The 10,194-nt window shown below is 38.8% G+C and overlaps 1 protein-coding gene and 1 pseudogene across 6 annotated transcripts in view; one reads left to right on the forward strand and one right to left on the reverse strand.

Annotated features, from left to right (window-relative positions):
* Positions 1 to 5,513, reverse strand: part of ZNF624 (zinc finger protein 624) — a 28,221-nt gene extending 22,708 nt beyond the window's left edge. The window contains exons 1-2 of one of the 5 annotated variants that reach the window (XM_081269971.1): positions 5,427 to 5,513; positions 864 to 950 (exon numbers count right to left, since the gene is read on the reverse strand). In XM_081269971.1, coding sequence (XP_081126097.1) covers positions 864 to 896 — 33 coding nt within the window. In that variant the 5' untranslated portion in view covers positions 897 to 950; positions 5,427 to 5,513. The other 4 variants (XM_081269973.1, XM_081269970.1, XM_081269972.1 and 1 more) reach the window with 4 other exon arrangements.
* Positions 5,514 to 5,953: 440 nt separating this feature from the next.
* On the forward strand, positions 5,954 to 6,662 carry LOC308635513 (large ribosomal subunit protein eL6-like; annotated as a pseudogene). Its single transcript has 2 exons — positions 5,954 to 6,066; positions 6,124 to 6,662. The product of its transcript is annotated as a large ribosomal subunit protein eL6-like (transcript).
* Positions 6,663 to 10,194: the final 3,532 nt, after the last annotated feature.

The following is a 10,194-nucleotide window of genomic DNA, read 5'->3' on the forward strand; positions in this document are numbered from 1 at the left end:
ACACACACACACTTAAATATCTTCAGGGACACATTTAAAAACTCAGCTTAAATATCTCATTTCTGGCCCTATCTTTTTCAACTTTTCAACTTGAATCACTATTTCACCTACTGTTCTTTGCATCAGAGTCTTGCCCTTAAATACCCTTCTCACCTGAATCCTCATGAATACTTTACAACTATTTAATATAAATACTTGTAATTCGGTACAAGCTTAAATCTAATTATCCTCATAAGTTTCCACGACCAATTTAGATAACACTAATACTTCATTTCTTTACTTATATAACACTCGTCTTTTATCATATTGCTACACAACAATCATTCACCCAAATTACATAACCATTTTTTTTTAATGCTATACCCTCAGTGAGACTATGAACTCTTTGCAACCAACCACTGTGTCTTACATACCTTTTCTCTGGTTGACTACTTCTTTATGGGTTGAAAGTGGGAGATCACTGAGAGTGGACACATGACTCAAGTGTGTGTGTCCACATATTTTGTTTCCCAAAATTTCCCCAATTGAAAAATATTCCATTATACTACTCCATAAATACCTGAAATTTTCTGGGAACAGTACAGATTTAACCTCAAAAGTGAACTGCCAAGACTAGTTATCATATCTAAACGTAGCCCAAATATTTTTGGAAAGGCCCAATGTCCTTAAATTTGGTTCAATAAGTATAATGAATCCTTTTAAAGATTATAACTTTTGCTAAGATTGACCCAATTTTAATGGGTCATACAGTTTGGTTCTCTTCCTATAAAGAGCATGAGTAAGTAATAAAAGTATGTGATTTAGAAAACTTAGACAAGCTCTGAAAACAACAGAGCAATCAGAAATGGAGGAGAATGACTTACCAAAGGTCCAACTGCAAAAACCACAGCAGCCATAATCTCTGCTTCTCAGTCCCCCTCTCTTGAAAGAGGAGAGTGCCACAAAGACATCTGAGGAAGAGAAATAAGCTATGAAAACCAAGTCTGCCTTGGGTATTTCAGATTCACTGACTTGGAATTCTAACACAGTGAGCACGATAACCTTAAGGGCATAGGAGAGCAACCCCCACAATCCACAAAGGACAAAGATCTTGAGATCTTAATACTATTGAGTGCAGTCATAGCTAGCAGACCAAATATTGTACAAGGAACTTTAAATCTTCACATCAAACCCATAGCGCGTGTGTGTGTGTGTGTACGTGTGTGTGTATATATATACAAAATATATATACATATGCATGTATGTGTGAGTGTGATATATATATATATATATATATATATTTATATATAAATATATATATATATATATATATATATATATATATATATATATATTTCATAGATGAGGAAACTGAGGCCTAGAAAATACAAACTACATATGCAAGGTCATATAGATACATGACTCCAAATTGATTTAATTCCCAAACCCACATTTTTCTACTAAATCAACTTGCACTGTAAAGTCACAAAAAACAGTGCAATCATTCTTTGCCACAATCACTTACTCATTTTAACAATGAAATATTTTAAGAATCTCTTTTTCTGACCTTTTCTGGAAGAGTCAATTTGCTAAAATTTGCAGAGACCTCAGAGTCATGTAAAGAGAGTAGTATAACTTCAAAATTTAAATATTAAAAACTTCGACTTGCCCCTCTCCATCTCATATTCAAATAAATTTTATCTGCCCTTTCTATATCAGGCAAACTCAAATGAAAAGGAAACAGGAATAATGATAATGGAAGAGAAAATGTAATTCAATATACAAAGCATTAAGCAATAGTACTTTTATACTGGGAAAAATTTTTGCCTAGTAAAGATTTTACACTGTGGAGAAATAACGGGGCAGAGGCCTTATTTAGGTGTGCCTGGCACTGATTCTGCTTTCCCACTTTTAGAAGAAACTCAATATAATACATTCTCTAACCATGGTACAGTAGAATTACAAATGTAAATGAAAGTCTGACGTGAAAAAACTTGTCACTTGGAAATTAAAAGTAGCACCTTAGTAGAAAAAAAGAAAAAATGTCATTGCTGGTGAGTTAGCAAAATGAGGGTATTAAAGATGAAATATGCCAGATATCTGCCAAACTTATAAAGAGATTCAATTCATGGCCCTAAATATTTCCAATAAAATTTTTAAAAAGAATGAACAGAGTAAGCATCCAACTAAAGAAGAACAATAACAAATAAGCAATAAATAAAGAGGAAGAAATATTAAAAGAAGAAACTAATGAATAAGAAAACAAACATCTGAAAAAGCCAGTAGCTAATTCTCTAAGTAATAAAATATATGTCACTGGTTGGTCAAAGGAAGTCAAAAAACAAAGTCAATAAACCAAAAATAGAAATGGAAAAGTAGTTATAGCAAGCACTTTAAATTGTTTACCAGTAAAAATAAAATTTTCCAAAGAGCAATTTCTTTTCAAAAATTTCTTAAAACAGAAAGGGCAAGAACCTTAAGAAGCCAATACAGATAATGCGGCAAAGATGGCTAGTTGCGTGGCAACATCCAGTCCACCTTTCGACCTGGCAAAAACTTGAACTCTTAGGCAGCAACAAGCTACCCAGCTAAAGACATTTCCCAGCCTCCCTTGAGCCAGGTGTGGATGTCAATAAATTATGGCAAAAGGGATCTGAATAAAAGATGCATTCAACTTTCATGTCACATCTTTAAAAGGGAGCTGCTTGCCTTCCACTTCTTACTTTCCCTTATCCACTGGTGACACTAAAAGAATGAACCAGCTTCTATCACAGAAAGGACAATGCTCCCTGGACAATCTGGAGCAAAAAGGAACCTGGGTTACTAGATGATCTAAAAATCAGAGTTGCCTACTCCTACTCACTTCATCACTACTTGCCAACTATCAATTCAGATTATTGTAATGAGAAATAAGCTATCTTTCTTGTTGGAACCACTACTATATGGACTCTGTTAAAGCTGCTGAATTAATTTCTAACATAGTGAAATCCATAAAAGAAAAGTCTAAATTTATCAGGGAAATATCAAGGAGCAGAGTTTAGTTAAACAGAAAATATTTGAACATCTTAGGAATGTACAGTAGTCTGCTTCATGATATTGGGTTTCACGAGGCACAATAAAATTTTTGATATGAAGAAAAAATTAAGAAGTTGACGGAAGAAAAACACCGCAGTGTGGAGATAAGCCCAGGGTTAAAAAAAAAAAAAAAAGTCATCTGGGGGATTCCCATAGTGAAGTCTCAAGGCTACCAACAAAATGATATTCCATTATACCAATATTCTCTAGATTTAAGGTTTTTGATCCCTTTGGAAAGTTAATATTATCAATCTTCTCCCAGAAGACTCCCACATAGAATAAAGAGGGTGATAAATCTTATGATGCTTATTAAGAAGGAAATCTTGCCTGGCATAGTGGCGCATGCCTGTAATCCCAGCAACTCGGGAGGCTGAGTCAGGAGGATCTTGAGTTCAAAGCCAGACTTCACAAAAGTGAGGCACTTAGCAACTCACTGAGACCCTGTCTCTAAATAAAATACAAAATCGAGTTGGGGATGTGGCTTAGTGGTTGAGTACCCCAACCCCAAATAAAAGGAAATTCCTTGGTTCCATCCAAGATACAAATAAGGATCTCTACTTCATGTGATAGGCACAGAAATCTACACTTTTAACAAGTACCTCAGGTTCTTACCTTAAGAAATATTATCTTGAGGCCAATTTCTAAACCTCAAATTAAAAATTCTTTACACACTTCAAAATCCAAGCAAAATGTGTTTTACCAAGAGGCAAGGCCAATATGTTTTACTCTAGAGCACAGGCAAGGTGTGGTGTTGCAGTAGTTACCTGGGCTGAGTTTCTGCCTCAACCCAGGTGTTTCTTATTATACTACATAACACTGGTACAACTTAACTTCTGAAGAAGGGGTTACAGACCCATTTGAGAATTTGACCTTGTCTCAGAATAATGCACATGCATATATGATGTTGCATGGTATTTCAGGGAACATGAAAATTGACTGTTCCCCACAAACCTATTCACTGACCTCCAAGTGAAGAGGCCCAGTTTTACAAGGCTGCAAAGAAAAAAGTGAGCTAAGACAAATAATCAACATAAATTATTTTTTCTCTAAACACTAAAGCAGACCTACAAAGAGTAACATGTTTTCAATTTCGGTAGTGGTTTTACCAAGAATAACCTGAGCCATTATTTATTTTTAAATTGGTAAAGATTTATCAACTCCTCTGCCATATGCCACATAGATTATGCTAGTAAAGTATATTTATCCAAACTGTAAAATAGACATCTTTTGTAATCAGAATAAATGATATTTATGATTGAATATATTCAGCTTTATCTTAATCATGCAAACATATGCATAACAAAAAAAAACACAATAAACAAAACAGAGAGACCAGAGACCTCTGATACGTGGGGCCTCAATATTTACCTATTTTTCTATACTTTCCAAGTAGACAATATAACATATCTATATTTAAGTGGGATTTAAATATGGAATAAAATCCCAAGGTAGCTGTCCATACCCCAGGTTTTAACCTTGATTTGGCTGACTTAGCAATGTGACATAAGCAAGTCAATGAGCCAGTTATTTGAAGATAACCACGTTACATGTTTGTACTTTTGACATCATGCGGAAGCTATCTAGACCTATTATTTCCCCAGAGTCATCAGTTCCCTCACATTTTCTTTTTCCTAGTTGTTTTGACTGCACCCAAGCGCTGTCTTTCGGAGCACTGCAGAATTATCAAGAGACTTTAGGAGAAACTTCCCTTGCTGTGATTCCTAAGCCAGTGTAGGTATTTTTTTTTTCTTTTAATAACAATAATAATGAAGTGTCCACGTTCTTGCTGAGAACTTCAGCGTCCCCGACTATTCCAGCATTTCCCAAAAACAGACGTCCGCAAAGAAAAGCTACCACGGTTAACTGGCGAGCCTAGCCCAGGTCACCAATGTGAAACCCTGCTCCCTCTCGGGCAGTTCGGAAGCCAGGCCGGACGTCCTCTGACCCGTCTCGTCCTCTTTCCTTAACTTCTCGGCCATTCCGGGGTCCCGCTCCCCACAGAAGCAAAGATGCGGGCCTGGGAAGACCGTTTGGCGCGGGCAGGGGCCGGTCATCCTCGTGGAACCGCAGCGCGAGCCCTGCGCCGGGGATCATAACCCCTTGTGGCGAGGCCCTGCCAAGTCCGCGGGGAACGTTCCCCGAGTCGGACCCGCGAAGAGACCATAGGTCGTGCGGACAGCCCTACGATAGGGCCGGGTGGAGACCAGGCCCACCCCCGGGCAGGAGGCCCAGCCCCGAACGTCTCTCCGCGAGGTGGGAGGGCCCCAGTCTGGGGCCGGGGAGGAAGCGGCCACGCCCCGGACGCTGCGGGGACCCAAGCGCCAGGGGAGGGGCGGGGGCAGTCGGGGCCTGACGCCCCGGGCAGTGAGTACCTGGCGGCCGCAATGAGCACAACTGAGGGCGCTCGCAGAGCAGGGTGGGAACGCGTCCAGCAATGGCGCCCGCTCGACTGGGTCGGCCTCCAGGCAGGCCAGTGCGCCTGCGCAGCCGGGACGCTGGAACTACAGTGCCCAGAATCCTCAGCGCCGGAGCAATGCCCGGTACCCTCTCGGCCCCTTCGTCTGCGTTTAGGAATTTATGAAGGATTTGTTTACTGATGCTTTGGGTGACCTAAAAAAAAAACAAACAAACAAACAAAAAAAAACTCGATCAGGTTGAGAACACATATGTTGAGAGACCATGAGTGTAATAAGTGCTAGTACTAGGCAATACTAACACAGACTGATGACAGCACCCTGGCCATAGAACAAGGCATCCTATAAACTTAGTTCAAAACCTCAGGCGCCTGTAGAGTTGATAGATTTGTGTCCAAGCTTTTGCTCTTTTTCCATTCAAGTTCTTGACCAGAAAAAAAAAAAAATCGATAATGCCGTCATTATAATTTTGGGTCTTTGAGGACATGTACAAGAGGGAATACTCAGGTGCTAAATCCAAGGTTGAGAAGAAGAAGGAGAAGTTTCTTGCTACTTTTGCAAAACCAGTCGGTGGTGAGGTACCAGGTGGTGGTACCAGGTGAGGTGGTGGTACCAGGTGAGGTGGTGGTACCAGGTGAGGTGGTGGAGGTACCAGGGTGGTTAAGCTTCGCAAAATGCCTAGATACTACCCGGCTGAAGATGTGCTGCGAAAGCTGTTTAGCCACGGCAAGAAACCTTTCAGTCAGCATGTGAGAAAGCTGCGAGCCAGCATCACTCCTGGGACCATCCTGATCATCCTCACTGGACGCCACAGAGAGTGGTTTTTCTGAAGCAGCTGAGCAGTGGCTTGCTACTTGTGACAGGACCTCTCTCCCTGAATCAAGTTCCTCTGCGTGGAACACACCAGATATTTGTCACCACTCCCTCCGCAAAGATTGATATCAGCAATGTGAAAATCCCCAAACACCTCACGGATGCTTATTTCAAGAAGAAGCAGTTGAGGAAGTCCAGACATCAGGAAGGTGAAATCTTCAACACAGAGAAAGAGAAATACAGATCATAGAGCAGTGCAAGTTTGATCAGAAAGCTGTGGCTTCACAAATTTTACCCTAAATCAAAGCTATCCCTCAGCCCCAGGGCTCCGTTTTATCCTCACAAACTGGTGTTCTAATTTCTTACCAAGAACCTAACTAAATAACTGATACATTAAAAAAACAACAACAATCATTTGGGGTCTTTGAATCATAGTTTCCTTTTTCAGTTCATCTAAATAATAATGATAGTAATAATAAGTCATGATTTCCCTGGCCACAATTCCATGACTTCAATGTCCAAAACCATATTCTCCATGGATGGTCAAACAGAATCCTTAAGGACACCACAGCAGCTTCCTCAATAATGGGACTATTTCCTCTCTAACCCATTCCTACTCCTGTGTGTATTGGATTCCATAAGACCTCTTTCTGCTGCTTTGTGTACAATGCCTAAGCATGGTCAGCCCTTCCAGATGAGGATCTTCAGGGAAATGTGAATCTCAGTAAAACTGAACATTGCAAAAAACAAACAAACAAACAAAAAACTGGATTCTGCATGAGTTCAAAGAAAAAAGGATCCTGTGGATACCTTTATAGAAATTATCAAAGGAGAAATGCAAGTGGAAAATTGAACTTCTGGACATCACAAGTACAACATCAAAACTTAAATTAGACTGAATTTAAAGCAGTTGAGATATTGCAAAAGAAAAGATTAGTGAAATGAAAGACATACTAATAAAAACAGCACAAAAAAAACAGAGGAAAAAGATGGAAAAATGAACAAAGATATTCCTTGTTAAAAAAAATTCTATCAGGAGACAGTGAAAAACACATTTAAAGCACTGAAAGAAAACTGTCAGCCTGGAAATGTATATCCATCAAAATATTTTTCATAAATAAAGGTGACCTTGAAGTGGAATAGATGGAGTAAACACACACCGTTCCCGTACACCTTCCACTTAGTAAAGCTAAAAACTCTGTGAAACAAAGATAAGTTGAACAGAAGGCAGTCCAACTAGGGATCTTGTAAGCACAGGAAAAACATGGTGAGTTTCCTGGTTTTTTTTGTTTGTGTTTTCATTATATCTCCTGGCCTGATCCTGAAAAAACTGGCAACCTGAATTGTCAATGGGTTCTGGCAAAGAAAAAAAAAAAGAATAAAGAAAGAAAAAGAAGGAAGGAAGAAAGAAAGACCTGCTTTCTCTAGTGAAAGGACTGAGAAAAGGGCAATCTCACATGATAGAAAACCTTTAAGACAATACCCACTCTGCTGCAACCAAATATCACAGACAAAAATGGTGGTGGTTTTAGTCAGTGGTTGTTTTTGCCACTGTCATTAAAGGACCCAACCAGCACAATTACAGAGGAGGAAAATTTTATTTGAGGGCTCACAGTTTCAGAGGTCTTATTTCAGAGAAGGCTGGCTCCACTCCTTGGGGGGGGGGCAAGGGGAGGCACAATATCATGGTGGAAGAATTTGAAAGAGGGAAGCAGCTCACATGGCGATCAGAAACGAGAGAGAGAGAGAGAGAGAGAGAGAGAGAGAGAGAGAGAGAGAGAGAGAGAGAGAGAATATCTCCACTTGCCAAATATAAATATATAACCCAAAGCCAAGCCCCAATTCCCACCTCCTCTAGCCATTCCTTACCACTTCAGTTACCACTCAGTTAATCCCTATCAGGGGATTAATTCACTGGATGGGTTAAGACTCTTACAACCCAATCATTTCTGCTCTGAACCTTCTTGCAGTGAAACTGGGAAGAATTTACACCACGTGAGCCTTTGGGGGACACCTCACAACCAAAACAATAACTGTGGTCCCACTACATTCTCATTAGCAAAGACTGGGTGGGGAACCCAGACTTCCAACCTCACTTAACCTTAATAATTGCCCTCATTACTCCTGCAAGGGTGAATACAGACAAGGTAGTGTGGGGAGCTAGGATTTTCTTTCACACTTGGTAGTATTTAACCTCCCCACACACTGTCAGTTGAGGCCATCCAGGAAACGGTAATAAGGTTCTCCTTCCCTCCCAACCAATATGCTATCAATGGTGGTCTAGTGGACAGCCTGAAATGCAACCCCTGCCCACCACTAACAAGAATCTCTCACTCCTCAGATATGTCTAAACAGAGGTTGGGTGTAAAATGTGGACTTCCACCCATAACAGCAATAACCAGTTGGAGACCTTCTTACCCTTTCTCTGATGTCAAAAGAAGAATACTAAAATACAAGAAATAATTAAGATCTATGGTATCATAATACACAAGATGTTGCAAAATTTGGCAAAAAAAGATGAATCTACAGATTCAAGAATTAAGAAGATGCCCAGGGGGGAAAACACAAAGATATCCAGGCTAAGAAAGAAAATTAACTCCTGAAAACTAAAGACAAAAAAAAGATAATTGGAAAAAAAAGAAAATGTTCTGAAAGCAGCAAGATTGAAACATCACCATACAAGTAACAGAAAAGAAATTCAAATGGCAGCGGGGTTTTCATGAGAAACCATGGAGGTCAGAAGTAAGTGGAATAACATTTTACAAATGCTGAAGAAAATTACTGACAACTCAGAATCAAGTGAAAATGTTCTTCAGAAATGACAAGGAGGTCAAGACATTCTCTGTTGAAGGACAACTAACACAATTTTGTTATCAGCAGAACTACCCTAAAAGCATGGTTAGTTGAAGTTCTTGAAATGGAAAATACGTGATTTTTTAAAAAAGGGAAACATTGAACATCAGGAAAGAAACTAAAAAATGAAAGAGTAAAAATATGGTTTACACAAAAATTATATAGATGGGCATATCTGGCAGATATGCCCATAGAAAAACCAGAGGTAGTAGAAACATAGTTCAATGTTGTAAAAGCCATCCACGCTAAGCCCAAGGCTAACATTCTAAATGGAGAAAAATAGAAAGCATTCCCTCTGAAAACTAGAACAAGAGAGGGATGCCCTCTTTCACCACTTCTATTGAACATAGACCTTGAAACTCTAGCCAGAGTAATCAGACAGATGAAAGAAATTAAAGGGATACAAATAGGAAAAGAAGAACTCAAACTATCACTATTTGCTGACAACATGATTCTATAGTTAGAAAATCCAAAAATTCCACCAGAAAACTTCTAGAACTAATAATTGAAATCAGAAAAGTAGCAGTATACAAAATCAATACCCATTAATCAAATGCATTTCTATACATAAGTGATGAAGCCACTGCAAAAGAAATTAGGAAAAATACCCCATTCACAATAGCCTCAAAAACAAATACTTGGGAATCAATCTCAAAAGAGGTGAAAGAGCTCTACAATGAAAATTAGAGAACACTAAAGAAAGAAATTGAAGAAGGCTATAGAAATGGAAAGGTTTTCCATGCTCTTGGAATGGCAGAATTAACATAGTCAAAATGGCCATACTACCAAAACTGCTAGACAGATTTAATGCAATTCCTATTAAAATCCAATGACATTCTTCACAGAATTAGAAAAAGCAATCATGAAATTTATTTGTAGAAATAAGAGACCTAGATCATCATTGCCCTAAGTACATGTATAAAGACAAAGTGGAGTGTATAACCAGAAATATGAAAAATTGTGCTCTATTTGTGTAATATGAATTGTAATGCATTCTGTTGTCATATATAACAAATTAAAATTAAAAATAAAAATGATATAAAATAAATAAATGGGAAGA

This window comes from Spermophilus citellus, assembly GCF_964194105.1.
Source record: "Spermophilus citellus genome assembly, chromosome: 17".
NCBI classification, from domain to species: domain Eukaryota; kingdom Metazoa; phylum Chordata; class Mammalia; order Rodentia; family Sciuridae; genus Spermophilus; species Spermophilus citellus.